Below are 19,117 nucleotides of genomic sequence, written 5' to 3' on the forward strand. Positions count from 1 at the left end.
GGGTTGGCCCCGCAAAACAACCATCCCCTGCTAATATTTCGGTTGCCAGTGCTTTCCTCTAGTGGCGGAGCCACCTCCGGGTGACTCCGGGCTAGTCCAGAATATTACTCCTAAACACTAGTCATAATCCATGGTGAAAGATTATTTCTTTTGGCAGGTGGTAGCTCACACTGTCTCCTGGTTAGGTCTTGCCCGGGTTATACTTATGGGATGGATGTGCCACTGCTTTCATCCTAGTCACATGTGCAACAACTATCTTCCTCCCAACCGTCGTCGCCACTGCTCGCGAGTCATTGCCCCAACCGATCTTGCTGGCAATGTCGCCCCTCATCCGTCCTGAGCCCTCTCCTTTGACCCGTTCCCGACCTACCAACGCCTCGTAGTCGCCACCCCATGCATCCTTTGTAGTCGCCACCCCACGCATCCTTCCCACCACTAGCCGTCTGTTGTCAACGCCGCCATTGTCCTCAGTTGCCCCGCCACATGTCGCTTCCAATTGACTTGTGTGCTTCTGCTTCCTCCTCCAACCGACCCCTTTGCCGTCCCCCGTCGTCCACCGACTCAAATCAACCTCTTCGCTATCCCTCACCTCAAATCGACCCCTTTACTATCCTCTACCTCAAATCAACCTTTGCTCCCCCCCCCCTCAAATCAACCTTGGCGGCAATGATGATGTTAGCGAAGGAAGCCTGTTGGTGTTGCTTGCAAGTCATGGACCAAGTTAAGGTTCGTGAATATCTTCAATGGGGGCGAAGGAGTTCCCGGACTTTGAGTTCAAGCTCTTACAATTTGGCTACAGTGCCAACTTCAGTGATGGTGAGAGGAATCACGAGCGATGTTGGCATCTCCTTGGCCACGCTCGGCGTGTTTGCAATGACTGAGTCAACATTGGGAGGAGGTTTCTGGGTTGCCCATTGAAGGGTTACAAACATTTTGTGAATATGTGAAGTGGGTAGGCAGAGAAAGGAAATGCAAGACAAAAGATGTCACCCCGGGATCTTGCGATGAAGAAAAACAAGCTTGGGTGGAGAATCAACAAAATTAATGTTGTAGATCAATGACAACAACAAGATAGAAGGATGAGGGCAAAGATGTACAAAAGCAGCTGAGTATAAGAGGGTTACAATGCTTAGATCTAGCGTCATATTATATTTAGGATTGTAGTATTTGTGTAATTGTTAGGAAATGATATATGTTTGTAGTGATGGTGGCTAAATTTGTGTTGTTCAGCTTTAGTTTAATTGCAAAGAAACTTTATTGGAAGCTAATTGCAGGGATTGATTAGAATGCGGCCTCCAAAATCCTGGCTTTTGAGAGCGAGCTTTTCTGCAGTTAACTATTATAGTTGGATTAGAGATGCCTTTAGACAACCACTTTGCATGGTCGTTCATTTTGTAATCACTGACATGTAGCATTTGTTTACATTTGTCATTCATTTTCCGCCAACCCTCTCTTGCATTAGTGTTATTCTCTCAGCATGTTGGTATGCATGTTTTGCTTAGTAAGAGCATCTTCAGCCACGTATCTGGTACCTCTAATTCGACCACTCAAATGCCTGCGGACGCATCCGATCAGTGACCGGACATGTCCGTTTTGAGCCCCTATTTATCCATCCGCGCAGCCACAATTCTCATTTCTTTCTCATATATCCGGTGACTTACACGTGATTGGTGGAGATAAAGAGAGAGAAAGAAAAAATGAATAAAGAAAGAGAAAAGGTGGTCCAGGGTGGGGCCACGGTCTATGTGGCGGATTGACGGGGCGCACCCGTGTGTGTCCGCGAGCCATTATATCCTCCCCATATTTGAGATGGATATGAAGGTTCCGGGTCAGTGGTCCCCATCCTGCCCGGTCAATTTAAGAAGTTCGGTTGTAGATGCTCTAAGGTTCTACGTACTTGTGTTGTTGCGGGAACTTTTTACAATTTTAAACAAGATTTAATTATGTGATTCATAAATATTTGGAGGTTCTTATATAATTGTAAGTTTCTATCGAATATGGGTGCTGCACTGATCTGCCCGTGGCGATGTGACTGAGGATGTTGCCACAACGGCCTATACCCTACATGACGTGAAGCGAGTGCAACATTAACACGGATGTAGCCAGTAGAGAGTAAATATGCAGCGCAGTACACCTGCCTTCAATGCCGCACAGCGCACAGCAGTACCGTGGTACTCCACGCCCTCCCATGAACCAACTCAACTCGATCAGCCCCATTCACTCATCACTGATCCGCTGCCACATCTGAGTTCTGACACGGGGATGCATACATACATGGTGGCCAACGGTCCTGAAGCATTGAACCCCACTCCACTCAGTTCATTTCCAGTGTAATTTTATGCATCATCACGACGTTTCATCTGAACATCTCGCGTGTTTTTCATCACGGGGTTTCCCCCTGTCGGCATCGATGGGAGTAACTCGGCCACGGGGCCGTACCGATGCCGTTCGCGCAAACGACGACGGGCCGGACAAACCCGCATCCGCCGTGGCGCTGCTGCTGTCCCATTCCGGCCCCGGCCCGCTATCCTCGGGCTCGGCTCAACTCTCTCCCTTCTTCTCTCGCCGTCATCATCAATCGCGCATCCTCGGATTCCCCTGCGGCTCGCTGCTCCCCATGTGCCGGCCCACTGGGCTCCACGCGTCCCCATCCACCACCTCTGCCTCTGCCTCTGCCCCTCCTCCCCCACCCCAACGCCACCCCCCTCCATTTGAAACCACCACCACGGCCGCCCCCAAACGGTCACCACCACCGCGACGGCTCCAAAGGCCAAAGCGCTCGCCCCCATCCTCCTAGCCAGCCCGACCGATCCGGCGGAGGGCGCTGTACGGCGGCGGCGGCGCCATGGCCTCCCCCAACCCCGCCGCGGCCGACGCGTCGGGGCTGCAGAAGAAACTGGAGGCCGCGGCGGGGGGAAGCGAGGGGCCGCCACCCGCGTACGGCGCCGCGGTGGGGGTGGCGGTCGCGGAGCAGGCCCCGCCCAGGAGGCTCGCGCCGGCGCGGAAGGAGCGCGTCTGCACCGCCAAGGACCGCATCAGCCGCATGACGCCCTGCGCCGCCGGGAAGCGCAGCTCCATCTACCGCGGGGTCACCCGGTACGTACCGCCCCTGCCTGGCCCGCTCACGGGTCACTAGCTCATCTCCGATGCCACTTGCTTTCGGTTTCGGGGCGACCGCGGCTGGAAGAAGTTCAGAACCACAGATCGCCACTGAGCTTTCGTATGCGTCTCTGTCTCGAGTGCATGTTCATTGGGGAGCGTACCGGAAAATGATGCAGAGAGCGACTAACCTGGGAGATCTGATGAGAACTAGCACACGATGAGAATGAATGTTAGAGTCGACTATCGCTGTTACCTGTTACAGTAGATGTCTGCACACTCGCACAGCCAATGTTTGTCACACGACGAGAATAAGTGAATGTTAGAGAGGACTATTGCTGTTAGGTATCTGCACATTGCAGCCAGTGTTTGTCTCTGGTTATTGCGAAACAGCTAAAAATTAATGTATAGACATCACATTTAGTACCCTGTTCAAACGATGATCTGCACATCAGCACATGCTAATGGTTAATGTGCATGTCCAACCAGAAATCTCCGCGAGAAAATACAAGTATTACCTCCGATATCAAACACTTGTTGCTTTTGACCACCTTAATTGTTTACAAACACTTCTAAGTTTGACCAGTTTACCGTACTTGGCACTTCATGATTCCGGGTGCACATTTCATATTTGGCCCTTATCGATTCAGCCCGTCCTCCTTCAGTCCTTCCTCCACAATTTTATGAGTACTTTTTTATGTACTATTTCTTTCTTTTCTTTTTTGCTGCCTCTGACACGCAGACTTTCTTAAACGTGCTGTGAGCAAAACATTATTTCCTTTTAATGTTCCTTATACATGTATTCATTTAATTTATTACTTAGACGGATGTTGCATCAATAGGCATAGATGGACAGGACGATATGAGGCTCACCTTTGGGATAAAAGCACATGGAATCAGAATCAGAACAAAAAAGGGAAACAAGGTATGTGACTATTGTGTGCTCAGTGCAGAGTTACAGCTGTTGTAAATTTATCATGCTTCTTTAGCAATCTTACATTGGTGTATAGGAAAACTTGTCCATCTTAGCTTCCTTTTATTGCAGAGGCCATTTGTCTTAAGGTCTCTAATCCCCAATCATTCATCATCAGATATGGAATGTATGCAGTAATTAAGTAGTTCTTCCGTCTATACACTCGAACAGGCCTTTTTTTACTGTTGCTTGAGTCAGGCCCCCTTTGACTAGATAATTGTTTGTTGTGCCATAACCACTGCATGCATTTACTGAGTGTAAAGAGTCTGCACTCTGCATATCTCAGTTTTTATATTATGTGCATGATTTCTTTCATATCTCCATAAGATGACCTGTGTTAAAGACTTAAAGTTAACTATATCAGTATGATTTACCATTTTAATTTTTTATCTGTAGTTGTGCTTAATGTAATTTAATGTCATTGTTTCTTTTACATGGGAAACTACACGGCGCACCAATCTTGCAGTATATTTGGGTAAGGAGCACCGCCGACGCTGACATTAAAATGCACATAGTGTTAACTTGATAAGATGTTTCTAATGCCCACCATTTGATGTGCAACATAGGCGCATATGATGATGAAGAGGCTGCGGCAAGAGCCTATGATCTTGCTGCATTGAAATACTGGGGAGCTGGAACACAGATAAATTTTCCTGTGAGTCGTCTATAAGATTTGCTAACGCCATTCAGCTTGTTTTCTAGTCTCTGTTAACCTGAAATTATTAAGTACTCCCTCTGTTCCATAATACTAGCACGGTGCCCGTGCGTTGCCACGGAGCCATTGGCTTAGGAGGTGGTCAAATAACGTTAGTGTCCTTGTGTCCGTTGCACAATTTATGATTAGTAAAGATAGCAAAAATACGGTGAGGGGCATGCAATGTCAGAGAATTTAAAATGACCATAGTAGGTTGGGAAGAGAAACTAAAACCAAGATCGATTTTGAGTTGAAGTCACAATTTTGTGTTTGTTATTTGTTCCTTCTACAAAAAAATGGTCTCACATGAAATTAGTGTATTTATTTATTTATGATAGATCCCACATGTGAGTAAGGTATATTTGTTTATATCTCTTTTGGATGATTGCTAGTTCCACATGTGAGGATGCTCGTATTTGTTTATTTGGAAAGGATGTTGGACCCACACATGAACTCACCACCAACTCCAATCTTTATAAGTAGGAAAGATAGTGCGTGTAGATTTTTGAAGTCAAACTTTGACCAAGTTTATAGAGAACTATTTATATCTACAATATCAAATATATAAAATATGAAACTACTTATAATGAACCTAATGATATACGCTTGACATTCTAGATGTATATGTTTTTCTTCAACAACTTGGTCAAAGTATGTGAGTTTGACTTTAAAAAAAATCTATATGCACTACATTATGTAACGGAGGGAGTATATTTTTTTCCTTTTTAATAAGATCATGGTTTAGTTGAATGCATTAATCATTTATTTAAGGAAGTGTCCCATGGTGAAACTGATACTTTGTGTGCTACTCAGTCTGTTTGTTACTAATATTCAGCAATGAGAACCTGAGATGTAACAAAATTCTTGCACAGAAACTGGAAGCTTCCAAATTTAATATCTAGATTTCAGAAATATCTAATGTCTTTTGTCTACTTTACATTATGTATATCAAAATTTGAGATACATGTTACCTCAGTTCAGTTTAAGCCGATGATTCTCTTATCTGGTTTGGCTTGGTTACATATTTACAGATATAAGTGTTGGACAAAACTCAAAACTGTTTACTATGTAGTGCCTACTTTTCATAAAGCACAATTAAAATTAGGATATATGTGACCTCAGCTCATCTTTATTATAAGTCTATGATTTGGTTTTTTTATTTTTGTTCTATTTTACAATTGTAACCTAAAACAAATAACACCGACGTCTTCTGAGGAGTATTGACAAAACAAACATTATAATTGCTTCATAATTTTCAATTCCATGTCAATTGTCACAATATCTAATGAAAATTTTGACAATTGGCAAACTTATGTTCATTATGTGTTTGCGTATTTAGGTCTCCGATTATACAAGAGATGTTGAAGAGATGCAGATGATCTCCAAGGAGGACTATCTTGTATCTCTTAGAAGGTATATTCGTGCATTTATAATGCATGGACATTATTTATTTTCTTAAGCAATGACTGGAAGATGCATGCCTTGCAGAAAGAGCAGTGCCTTCTCTAGGGGATTACCAAAATATCGTGGGCTTCCCAGGTATGTTTTAATGATTGAGAAATATATCCTCTACTATGCAACTTTTTTTTATGTTTGTTGTTTTACGAGAGTTTACTCTGTAATGCATCCCTGTAAAAGTTTTCCTACATGCAAATCATTTATTCCAAATTGTTTAAACTGTCGATACTTTGCTTAATATGATTGTATTGTGCTTTATTGCTACAAATATTTCTGCCACACAACTTAATGGGTTGGAAATTTAGCTACAATCTGATATATTAGTTTGTAACCTTTTCTGTTGCTTTCTGTTTTTCTGCCAGAAATCTTCACGACAGGGCAACACTGCAAAACTAAAATGAGCAAATAAAGTATTCAATAGCTGATGTATCAAACTGTGGTTTTGCACCATGACAGCTTGGCAGTTTCCTTAAAAATTGGATTGAAAAAAGAGTATAGTTCTATACTGGTAGCCCTTGGTTAGACTTCGGTAGCTCCTTGAAGCAAAATTGCGCTTAGTTTGGAAAATGAACATATCTGCAGCTTGTACTAAACATAAATTGCTTCCAAACTCAATCCCTCAATCATACAGTACGTATGCCTTTTGGGCATCATACTAATACAACAAGTACCTAGTTTTTCACTCTGTACCATGAGTCGGATCTGATCATTGGCAATGTGGGGCCTATCCATATACAGGTAGACATTCGTATTTGGAAAGTGGTGGTACAATATCAATTGGTGACAAGTGATGTAATACTAGCTTTATTAGTTCCATTAGTCTGAAATATTGACCAGACATCAGCATTGAAGACTACCTTTTCAACTTAAACTGTGCCGGGCATATAAAGTAAAAGTTTTGTAAGATGTGTGCCATGTCCAGATTGTAATCATAAATGCTGCAACAAGAAATGTTCAAATTTTCAATTAAGTTTCATGACATAAACCGTCACTAAAAATCTGCAAGTGCATTACTTAAGCTTTATATTTATGTCATACAGGCAGCTCCATAATTCCAGATGGGATGCTTCTTTGGGACAACTACTTGGCAATGACTACATGAACCTCAGTTGTGGTGCGTCTATGCATACTACTACACTGCTCTTCGAGTTAACAAACTAAAGTGATAAATAGGCAGCGATACCTTGTAAGTTGCAACTTATTTATGTTACAGGAAAGGGCATTGCACTGGATGGAAAATTTGCAGGAAGCTTTGGGTTAGAGAGGAAAATTGATTTAACAAATTACATTAGGTGGTGGGTACCAAAAAAGACACGGCAATCAGATACATCAAAAGCAGAAGAGGTCGCTGATGAAATCCGTGCTATAGAAGGTTCAGTGCAACTGACTGAACCCTATAAGCTGCCTTCTCTTGGCCTCGGTTCCCATTCAAATCCCTCTTCAGCGGGGCTATCTGCGTGCAGTATCTTATCTCAGTCTGGTGCCTTCAAAAGCTTCTTGGAGAAGTCTACAAAATTATCTGAAGAATGTACATTTAGCAAAGAAATAGATGAAGGAAAGGTTGTCGTGTCAGTACCTACTACTGGACATCATACATCTCCAGTTGACATTAACATGAATGGGTTGCTAGTACAAAGAGCTCCATACACATTGGCCCCTGTTATGCCTACACCAATGAAAAGTACCTGGAGCCCTGCCGATCCTTCCGCGGACCATCTATTTTGGAGCAACTTCATCTTGCCATCGAGTCAACCCGTCACAATGGCGACAATAACGACAACAACGGTTTGTTTCTCTGTCTGACATATTTTCTGCTTCTTGGTTCTGAAATGCTGAATCTGACCTTTGATTTGTGACAGTTTGCAAAGAATGAGGTGAGTTCAAGTGATCCATTCAAGAACCAGGAGTATGAACATACCAAATAGCGAGGATATTTTAGCTGGTAATTAATGAGTTCAGATCCTGCATTCTATTCCTGTCACTAAACTTCGTATCTCAGTTTTCTAATTTCTGTGTGTCACCTAAAATGGCTATAAAAATTACCGCGTGGGAAGCTTAAGGAATCCTGGTAGTAATCACACAAATGTAAGAATTAGTTGCCCAAGAATAAATATACAGGCACTAGTTTTTTCCTTAAAAAAAACAGTGCAAGCTTTTTAAAAACAAGAGAAGATACCTGACAACAAGACACTCCATAGATAGATGGACATATGGAAATGAGATTCAACTAATTATTTCTCTAATAGGTATTTATATATGCTTATGTTGCATTCCAGTAAGGATCAACACTTGGAATGACTGGTACCTGCATAACCTGTGTATGGAGTATGGGCGTGATAACTAAAACTACTTTGATTGTGCATAAAGCTTCCATTATTGAAAACGTGTGTGTGCGTGTTATCCGTGGAAACTGGTAGGATGTTTGATTGTCAATATTAACGGATTCACCAGGGGAGTATCCATTTTGGGATGCCCTTATCGGTAGTAATTTGATGCTAGTTAGGTATATGCTCAAGATTGTCTAAAATTTCTATTTGCATGCCACACTTGCTAAAATAGTCGTAAAAATGGACAGTTGAAGTAGCTTATCTTCAAAAGCAAAATGTATCCTAGTTTCTTCTTAAGTTATATTTCATTGATTGCTGAAAGCTTAGCACATTCCAACTGTTCAGCAGGTTGATGATGACAACTTCGTTCACCTCCGGTGTGTTTCGTGCCGCCAATCCTTTGATGTGGTGGCTTGTGAGCAATACTCTTTGTATCCATACTTCACAGAACATGCATAGAAGGTAAGAAAATCATAGTTATGTAATATACAGTGGCTAATGCCCAGGAAACAATGTGTAGCTGTAAAGCCGTCTGTATATATTGCTGTTGTCTACAGATTTGAGGAAGAGAACAGAAATAGGAATGTGCTTTTTGTATGCTTAGTTGTTTATCTTGTGCAAATATTTGGACTTTTGAGTTAAAGAATCATTGTTTTGCCTCTCGGCTCCGCTCTGCGCTTCGACGAATATCGTTTGGCCCACGTTGCGTCTGCTTCATCCCTGCAGTTGGTGTGCCTGTAGCCGTGAGAGCATAGTCTCTCAAACCAACTTTTTTTTTTACATTCAAACCAACGTCTTCTTGATGCTACATGGGCTGGTGCACACGAGGTTTTACTGGTATCTGGCATCATTACTCGGAGCTACTCGACCGCGACTTCTGGTTCAGGACAATTCATCTTTGGATTAGGCATGCAATGGAGTACAGAACAACTTGGTCACTCAAGTGTATAATTTCCCAATTTCATTAGGTTACAGCACCAAAGTTGAACCATCAATTTTGTAGCTTTAAACTGCAAGCTCATTAGAAAAATAAGGAAAGCATGTCTCAGTCGACTGTGAATGATAGTAGTCAGTTGATTTACAAAATTACTCTTATAAATATAAAAAACTGTGAATGATAAGTGCAGAGGAAGTATGTCCGGACAAATGTAAAAGAAAAAAAAATAACATGACATGTCACGTTTTACTGTGTTTGTTCACTGTTTTGTATTGATGTGTTCGTTTAGTGGGGAAAAAATGTAGTGTTTGTTCTTAGAGTTTTAAAAAAAAATTATGAACCAAATGGCTTCCTCCCCAGCTTATTTTAGAAGCCAGCCCCCATGCTCACTACGACAAAATCGCCTACCTATAATTTCAGTAACCCCACAATTGCAATCGTCCGGAGGAACATTGCAGAATGATAAACATAAACAGCGACTAGAGACATGTCGCAATTAGCATTGCCGAATGCCAAGTCATACAAGTGCAGCAATCGCAGGTGCATCTTTCAGCTCAGTAGGTTCCATACAGAGGAAAGCACATTTGACCAAGAAATATCTAGCGCTTTCACAATACAAGGTTCAGACTTCACCGCGTCTCGTTTAGCCTCAAACAGATATCCTCCAGAAGTACTTGCTAGCTCATGCAGCATCTGGCGGTGAACCACCAGGAACTAACTGTCAGGGAAAAAACAAAAATGTTATCAGCCTGATCGTTTAGCACAGTCAGATACTGATGTTGGTGTTCGAATGTAAATTCTTACGATGGCTATGTTGTTGCCATTGAGGAGGATCTGATCAAGTTTCGTAATGCGCCGGCCCTCGGCGGTATACTCACTGCAAAACATGCAAAGGAAAATTGAACCGAGGATATTAGACTTGAATTTCAGAAGCAAGTCCTCAAAAAAAGAACAGACAAAAAAGTATGTAAGAAGCCAACAAAGAACTACTCGTAAACATCATTTTTAAGTAATGAGCTTCCAGATTAACTACCTAGAAAATTTTGCAACTACTTAGCGTCGCCTAAGCAAAGGGAAGATCCATCAATATCTAGCATTTCACTAAACATACTCAATTATGCGCCAAGCATTCAATGTTTGCCTTGCCATCAGGTGCACACGAAACTGGGTCTATATATGATTTCCTTCAGAGATGCATCAAATACTAATAGTCATGATATTTAATTTATTTTTGCAGCTGCAACACGAATTTGCAATAACATGACATTATGCACCACCATCTCAGCATCTTTGATGAACTAGTGTGAAATCAATGGAAGTTGAAAATTCACTGCATTATCCATGGACTAGTGTGACATGAACGGCAAAATTAGCACAACATCCATGGAGAAATACTTCCAGCATCTCCGAAAAGGAATATCAGTTTCTATTCTAAGTAGACAACTCCCTCCCAGCCTTCTAGTACACTTGTCTATATCCATTTTCATTCTATCAGCAAATCATGATACACAATGTTAAATCAGAAAACAGATAGCTGTGTTGTGATCTTTGGAAGTCAAGCAAGTGTCGATGTGAGATACATATGCAACAGCTGCACGAATGCTCGTTTTATATCTACTACTGCAACCTTGTGTTGTATGCATCAAGTACCAACACTGATAGTGAGAGTTTCTAATCTGCTCCGTATAAGACAAGACGAAATACACAATCTCCAACGAGCCCAGGACCCATCAGATAGACTGATAGAAGATGTCCAGTTCGTTAATTGACGTGAACTCCTGCGGTCATGCTAATCTTTTAAAGACTATAGGCGAAACAGTGGCCTTCAGAGAAACCTCTGTTCTGCGGTCATGCTAATCTGGTGCGAATTGTTAACATATTTTCACTACGGTCACATGTGTGACACTGTTACAACATATGTGTAAGTACAAATTCACGTCATAACTAGGTTACACATCAGCATAAATTAAAATATGCTGATAGTTCACTCAAAATAAGACAGACTTGGCCCAAGATTCCAGGTAAGAACTGATGCGCATCAATCTAAAGAAACTGGGGTTTAGGGTTTGGGCGATCTCCACTTACTACTCAGTGACGTCCTCGAGGACCATGTTGACGTAGACGTCGAACCCGCAGAGGGTGCCGACGAGCTCCTTGTCTCCCTTCATGATCACCCAAATCTTGGATCCGATGCACCGGTCGATCAGCTCTGCCCGTCGCACCAGTTCGCACAAGCACGCGCGCGCGCGTGGAGACACGCGCACAGAAAAGAGGCAAAGCCCGTGAGTCAGGAGCTCGAACCCAGCAGATTAGACGATGGAGCTATCCAGCTAGGGGAATCGAAACAAGCTTTGCGAGGAAAAGCGATGTTGTTCCGCGCACCTGAGGGGAGGAGCTGGGAGGGGTTGTTCTGAGACATGGCGCCGCCTCCGGTTGTCGGTGGCTGGAGAGCTCGAGGCCGGTAGGTGGCGACGAGAAGGGCACGGCTGGAGCGCAGGCGGACGGAGAAGAACGGCGGCGGAGGGGGAGGGGATTGGGGCTTTTGCTTCTCCGCTGTGGTGCTAACGGGCGAACTGCTCTCGAGTCTCGACGCCGGTTTCGGCCCATATCTAGGCCCAATAGAGAGTTTTCGGGTCAGCCTTCACCATTCTAAGGTAGGCTTCCCTTAAAAAAACATATTCTAAGGTAGGCCGGGCGGCACGGCCGTTCCTATTCGGCCTGTACGGCGCTGTCTAGAACCTTCACTGAACCGGATTTTTTCTTTTTATTTCTTTGTTTTATCTTCTGATCCTTATTTTTTTATATTTCTCGTTCTTTAATTTTTACTTTTATGTTTTCTTTTTCTTTTTTCTAAGTTTGTCTTTTATTTATTTTCATTTTCCAGTTTTCATTTTAGTGAACGTCTTTTCCAAATTTGAAAACTTTTTTAGGTCGTGTACATTTTTATAATTGTGAACACATTTTATCAAACCGTGAACATATTTCAAATTTTCGAATATTTTTCGAAATCACGAACATTTTTTATTTTTTGTGAACATAGCTTTTTCGAAATTGTGAACTTTTTTGAAACATGTGAAAATATTATTTTGAATCAGCGAATATTTTTTGAACTAGCGAATGTTTTTCAATCAGCAAACCATTTCTTAAAACATGAACTTTTTTGAGTCGGCGAACATTTTGGAATCGATGAACAGTTTTTGAATCATCGAACAATTTTTTGCATCGATGAACAGTTTTTAAAACACATGAACATTTTGGTTTGCTGAACATTTTTTTTAAATAATTAAACATTTTGAATCAATGAAGATTTTTTGAATCAATCAACTTTTGTTGTAATTCATAGCCATCTTCTCTTTTTTGAACATTTTTTAATACGTGAATCTTTTTTCAAAAAAATGAAAAAAAATCCACGATTTTTTTATGATTTCTGAATTTAGTATTTCGTTGAAATCCCAAATTATTTTAAAGAACAAAAACTGAAATTGGAAGAAAAGAAAAAGAAAAAACGACCTAAAAACACAAGTGGGGGCGTCTCGCCCCTCTCATGGGCCGGCCCAATAAGGGGCACGGGAGGGGAGTGGGTGCATGCTGGCTCGCTCGTCAACGCGCCACGCACTAAATAGGGACACCCCGCTACGAGCCCCTATAGGGCGCAACACGCGCTATGAAGAAAGCGGGCGCGCACCCCCCGCTCCCCTTATGGGCCGGCCCATGTGTGGCCGGGATGCCACCGGTTTTTTTTGCGGATGTTTCCTTTTTCTTTTTTCTTCTTCTTTTTTTCAATAATTCGGGATATCAAAAGGTCCTAAATTTCAGAAAAGTTGCTAATTTTGAATAAAACAATCATGATTTGATAAAAATCATTTTCAAAAAGATGCTCGGTAATTCAAAAATTGTTCATGAGTTTGGCAAAAAATGTTCACAAATTTAAAAAAATGTTCATGATTTCAAAAAAATGTTCGCGAAATTGAAAAATGTTCACAAAATAAGTAAATCATGATTACAGAAAAATGCTCTAGAATTCAAAAATTGTTCACGAATTTGTAAAAAAAATGGTTAGCACTAACAATAACAGGATATATCTTCTTTTCATCAAGATAAGCATATTTGAGAGTATCAGGTAAAGATTTAAGCTCAAACACGGGATCACCCTTGAGTGGAGGAGGATCTCCTAGGATTTCAACAGACAAGTTGTATTTCAATATAGGTCCCTGTTTAAAGAATACTTCATCTATTTCCCTTCTTTTATTCATAAACATATCATTTTCATGGTCTAGCAAATATTATTCTAAAGCATCATTACGAGGCACTGCAATAGAAACAAGACCAATAATTTCATCTTTACTAGACAATTCTTTATCATGGGGTTGTCTACGAAATTTAGTAAAATTAAAATCATGAGACATATCCCCTAAACCAACAGTGACAATATCCTTTTCGCAATCTATTTTAGCATTAACAGTATTCAAGAAGGGTCTACCAAATATAATGGGACAAAATCATCTTGTGGGGAACCAAGAACAAGAAAATCAGTAGGATATTTAATTTCCCACACAAGACTTCAACATCTCTAACAATCCCTATTGGTGAAATACTATCTCTATTGGCAAGCTTAATAGCAACATCAATCCCTTCTATTTCAGCGGGTGTGATATCATGCATAATTTCTTCGTATAAGGAATGAGGTATTGCACTCGCACTAGCACACATATCACATAAGCCATGATAACAATGATCTCCTATTTTTAACAGAAATAAAAGGCATGCCAACAACAAGTCTATGTTTATTTTTAATATCGGGTCTAGCAATTCTAGCAGCTTCATCACAGAAGTAAATAACATGTCCATCAATATTATCGACCAAGAGATCCTTAACCATAGCAATACTAGGTTCAACTTTAATCTGCTCGGGGGGTGTAGGTGTTCTAGCATTACTCTTACGAACCACAGTTGAAGCTTTAGCATGATCCTTTATTCTAACAGGGAAATGTGGTTTTATCAATATAAGCGGTAGGAACAATAGGATCAACATTATAAGTAATAGTCTTTTCTTCAACTTTAATAGGTTCTACTACTTTTACTTCAATGGGAGGATGATACTTAAACCACTTCTCCTTAGGAAGATCAACATGAGTAGCAAATGATTCACATAAAGAAGCTACTATCTCAGAGTCAAGTCCATATTTAGTGCTAAATTCACGAAAAGCATTGGTATTCATACAAGATTTAACACAATCAAACTTAGGTGTTATACCTGCCTCCTTACCTTCATCGAGCTTCCAATATTCAGAGTTGCGTTTAATTCTTTCCAATAAATCCCATCTAAATTCAATAGTATTCATCATAAAAGAACCAGTACAAGAAGTATCGAGCATGGAGCGATTATTGAGAGAAAGCCGAGCATAAATTTTTTGAATAATAATTTCTCTTGAGAGCTCATGATTGGGGCATGAATATAACATTGACTTAAGCCTCCCCCAAGCTTGAGCGATACTTTCTCCTTCGTGAGGCCAAAAATTATGTATATAATTACGATCACGATGAACCAGATGCATAGGATAAAACTTCCGATGAAATTCCAATTTCAATCGGTTGTAGTTCCATGATCCAATATCATCACATAGCCTAAACCATGTCAATTCCTTTCCCTTCAAATATAAAGGGAAGACCTTCTTCTTGATAACATCCTCGGGCATACTTGCAAGCTTAAATAATCCACAAACTTCATCCACATAGATTAGGTGCACATCGGGATGTAATGTTCCATCTCCTATAAAAGGATTAGCTAGTAGTTTCTCTATCATACCCGAAGGAATTTCAAAGTAAACATTTTCAGTAGGTTCAGTAGGTTGAGGAGCAACTCTTTGCTCTACTGGTCGGGGTGAAGATACCCTGAACAAGCCCCTCAAAGGATTATTTTCCATAGTAACAAGTGACAGTAAATTTCAGCACACTATATAAAATTTTCCTTACCAAATTCCACCTACCAAAGGCGCTTCACTCCCCGGCAACGACGCCAGAAAAGAGTCTTGATGACCCACAAGTATAGTGGATCTATCGTAGTCCTTTTGATAAGTAAGAGTGTCGAACCCAACGAGGAGCAAAAGGAAATGACAAACGGTTTTCAGTAAGGTATTCTCTGCAAGCACTAAAATTATTGGTAATAGATAGTTTTGTGATAAGGTAATTCGTAATGGGCAACAAGTAACACGAGTAAATAAAGTGCAGCAAGGTGGCCCAATCCTTTTTGTAGCAAAGGACAAGCCTGTACAAACTCTTATATAAAGCAAAGCGCTCCCGAGGACACATGGGAATTATCGTCAAGCTAGTTTTCGTCATGCTCATATGATTCGCGTTCGTTACTTTGATAGTTTGATATGTGGGTGGACCAGTGCTTGGGTACTGCCCTTCCTTGGACAAGCATCCCACTTATTATTAACCCCCCTCGCAAGCATCCACAACTACGAAAGAAGAATTAAGGTAAACCTAACCATAGCATGAAACATATGGATCCAAATCAGCCCCTTACGAAGCAACGTATAAACTAGGGTTTAAGCTTCTGTCACTCTAGCAACCCATCATCTACTTATTACTTCCCAATGCCTTCCCCTAGGCTCAAACAATGGTGAAGTGTCATGTAGTCGACGTTCACATAACACCACTAGAGGAAAGACAACATGCATCTCATCAAAATATCGAACGAATACAAATTCACATGACTACTTATAACAAGACTTCTCCCATGTCCTCAGGAACAAACGTAACTACTCACAAATCATATTCATGTTCATAATGAGAGGGGTATTAATATGCATAAAGGATCTGAACATATGATCTTCCACCGAATAAACCAACTAGCATCAACTGCAAGGAGTAATCAACACTACTAGCAACCCACAGGTACCAATCTGAGGTTTTGAGACAAAGATAGGACACAAGAGATGAACTAGGGTTTGAGAGGAGATGGTGCTGGTGAAGATGTTGATGAAGATTGACCCCCTCTCAATGAGAAGATCAATGGTGATGACGATGGTGATGATTTCCCCCTCTCGGAGGGATGTTTCCCTGGCAGAACAGCTCCGCAGGAGCCCTAGATTGGTTCTGCCAAGGTTCCATCTCGAGACGGCGGCGCTTCATCCCGAAAGCTTCCTTATGATTTTTTTCCAGGGCAAAAGATACCACATACCAGAAGATGGGCATCAGAGGGCTGCCAGATGGCCCACGAGGCAGGGGGCGCGCACAGGGGGGTAGGGCGCGCCCTCCACCCTTGTGGATAGTGGGTGGCCCCCCTCTGGTTCTTTCTTCGCCCAATATTTTTAATATATTCCAAAACTGACTTTCGTGGAGTTTCAGGACTTTTGGAGTTGTGCATAATAGGTCTCTAATATTTGCTCCTTTTCCAGCCCAGAATTCCAGCTGCCAGCATTCTCCCTCTTCATGTAAACCTTGTAAAATAAGAGAGAAAAGGCATAAGTATTATGACATAATGTGTAATAACAACCCATAATGCAATAAATATTGATATAAAAGCATGATGCAAAATGGACGTATCATGCGGCGCCGGAGGAAGTCAGCCCCCACCTGTTCGATGGTTTGCCCTACAGCTTTGAGGTGTGCGATCCTGTTTAGCGCTAGGAGGATCCTGTCGTCGGTAAGGCCTAGCTCCCCCCAATCGCTGCCGCGCATGATGCATTCCATCCACGCCCGGCAGTAGTCAGGGGCATCCGCATCCCGAATCCAGCAGTAATCCGCCCTCCATTCTTCCCATCTGCACGCTGTTGACCAGGGAGGTAATCCTAAGATTCCTTCTTTCCCCGGGGGATCCAACTTATATTCTCTGAGTGGTGATTTTTGCTTTCGACCCGCAGGACGAAGAAGTGTTTGAAGAGATCTATGTTGGGGGCTACTCCTACAAATTTCTCGCACAGATGAGCGAAAATCGCCATGCACGCCATTGCATTTGGCATAAAATCCAAGAGGTGGAATCTGTACACCATCATCATCGCCTCAAAGAAATCTGAGAAGGGGGGGGGGGACTGAGGCAGCAAGGGAAACACACGCAGAAAAAGCGGTACGAATTGGTGGATCCTTTTCCCCCTCCGGCAAGACCGCAGGCGCGCCATGTCCTTCCGGGACTTCCCTCCCCCACATGTACCCATACCTCATGACAAAGGCATTTCTGTTCAAGCTCGATGGGAAGAAGACCATGTCTACTCGCCGCTTCCTGTCCAACTCCGCCGCCGCTTCCTTCACGGTGGTCGCCCACTTCCACCTTGCAGCGACGGATTTCTTACCCATTCTTCGGAGCTATGAAGTGTTGGAAGGTTGGGTGGGGCGTTGGAGGCAACTATGGACGCGGAAGCAGTCACTCGGCTTGAGGAGGAAGATGATGGAGGAAGAAACGGATGCGAATGAGCAATGCTTTCTCGCATTTTTCTCTTTTATGAGAAATGAACATGGGTGAAGGGGCGACTCTTCGCTACTTTCTCTCGAAAAGTTACCATTTTACATTAGCTGCTACAGTTCCACGACCCCACGGCCTGCGGTAATTTTGTGGAGTGGATGTTGATTTGACTAGTCGTAGCAAACCGCTGCACACGCAACACTTTTTCGCCACGTGTCTGTGCAATGTTTGGGGCCTAACCCAACATGCTCGGCAACACGTATGGCCCGAGGGCTTCTGTCGGGGTACACAAACAGGGTTGTATGTTTCCCCTGACTTGTGCACGGACAGCAGGCCTCCAACCCGGCAGCACCAAGCATCCAAGACAAAACCAAGCCATAGAGATAGCTCTTTGAGGAGTCAAAGAGCGGATCAAGAAGACCAAGACAATCCAAGGAAGCAAGATACCACTAAGGGAAAGCCTCCCTTGCCGGGCAGGCGAGCCTTGTCAGGTCGAGGCCGCCCCAAAGACAAGTCCCAAGAATTCCTCGGCAGGCTTGCCGGGGCCGCTGGCGGCCTACCACCCCAACAAGGCTCCACCACATCACAACGCAAGTCACCCACCGGTGCGGTGTCGAGCCCCTGAGTAGTTGGGTGGCTATCATTTGGCATGTGGCAGTCATTTATATGGAAAATCACCTCCACATGACACCCGTCCAGAGGCGTGTCAAGCAGACAGGTGGAAGATGGCTAAGCAGCATGGCAGGCTTCCCGGGCTGCATCCACAGTGTGACACCTAGCAGTGCATTTAATGCGCTTTGTCCTAACCGCCAGAGTTAGGTATGATAGCACTATTGGCTATCTAAACATTGAACAATGACTGCTTTTCCATTGTGGTAACCCCTTAACCTATAAAAGGAGGGCCGTGGTGACTTTAGAAAGGATTCAGACCCTCGTGTACTCATACGTGTGTAGCTGCTCTCCCCAAGGAGACCTTGCCGGGCTTGAGTGTCGCGTCTCCACCACGGTCCTCCCATCAATCCACCAAAGCAGGAGTAGGGTTTTACGCCTCGTGGCGGCCCGAACCTGGGTAAAAATCACCAGCATCATATCTGTCGTGCTGTCCCACGACCTCAGCTCTTTGTGCAATGTGACCTCTCCCCTCGCTGAACCACAAGGGGCCAACGGCTCCTTAGGTGATCGTGTTCCACCACGACAGACGACCTTGGTAATTCGACCGCGGCAT

General features: G+C 42.8%; 2 protein-coding genes across 3 annotated transcripts; one reads left to right on the plus strand and one right to left on the minus strand.

Moving 5' to 3' along the window:
• Positions 1-2,718: 2,718 nt before the first annotated feature.
• On the plus strand, positions 2,719-9,078 carry LOC119341618 (AP2-like ethylene-responsive transcription factor SMOS1). Of its 2 annotated transcripts, none has more exons than XM_037613490.1 (10): positions 2,719-3,096; positions 3,942-4,024; positions 4,539-4,547; positions 4,639-4,727; positions 6,106-6,179; positions 6,255-6,305; positions 7,265-7,338; positions 7,438-8,009; positions 8,084-8,166; positions 8,897-9,078. In XM_037613490.1, exons 1-9 carry the CDS (start codon positions 2,846-2,848, stop codon positions 8,147-8,149), a joined length of 1,269 nt encoding a protein of 422 aa, XP_037469387.1. In that variant the 5' UTR covers positions 2,719-2,845; the 3' UTR covers positions 8,150-8,166; positions 8,897-9,078. The 2 variants fall into 2 exon arrangements, with proteins under 2 accessions (XP_037469387.1, XP_037469394.1); XM_037613497.1 differs by having other exon boundaries at positions 8,900-9,078.
• Positions 9,079-9,935: 857 nt separating this feature from the next.
• Positions 9,936-12,051, minus strand: LOC119341632 (sm-like protein LSM5). The gene is made up of 4 exons (XM_037613508.1): positions 11,871-12,051; positions 11,574-11,697; positions 10,293-10,365; positions 9,936-10,206 (listed from the first exon to the last, which is right to left on the minus strand). Exons 1-4 carry the CDS (start codon positions 11,905-11,907, stop codon positions 10,171-10,173), a joined length of 270 nt encoding a protein of 89 aa, XP_037469405.1. The 5' UTR covers positions 11,908-12,051; the 3' UTR covers positions 9,936-10,170.
• Between the last annotated feature and the right edge of the window lie 7,066 nt (positions 12,052-19,117).

Source organism: Triticum dicoccoides, chromosome 1B (assembly GCF_002162155.2).
Source record: "Triticum dicoccoides isolate Atlit2015 ecotype Zavitan chromosome 1B, WEW_v2.0, whole genome shotgun sequence".
Taxonomy (NCBI): domain Eukaryota; kingdom Viridiplantae; phylum Streptophyta; class Magnoliopsida; order Poales; family Poaceae; genus Triticum; species Triticum dicoccoides.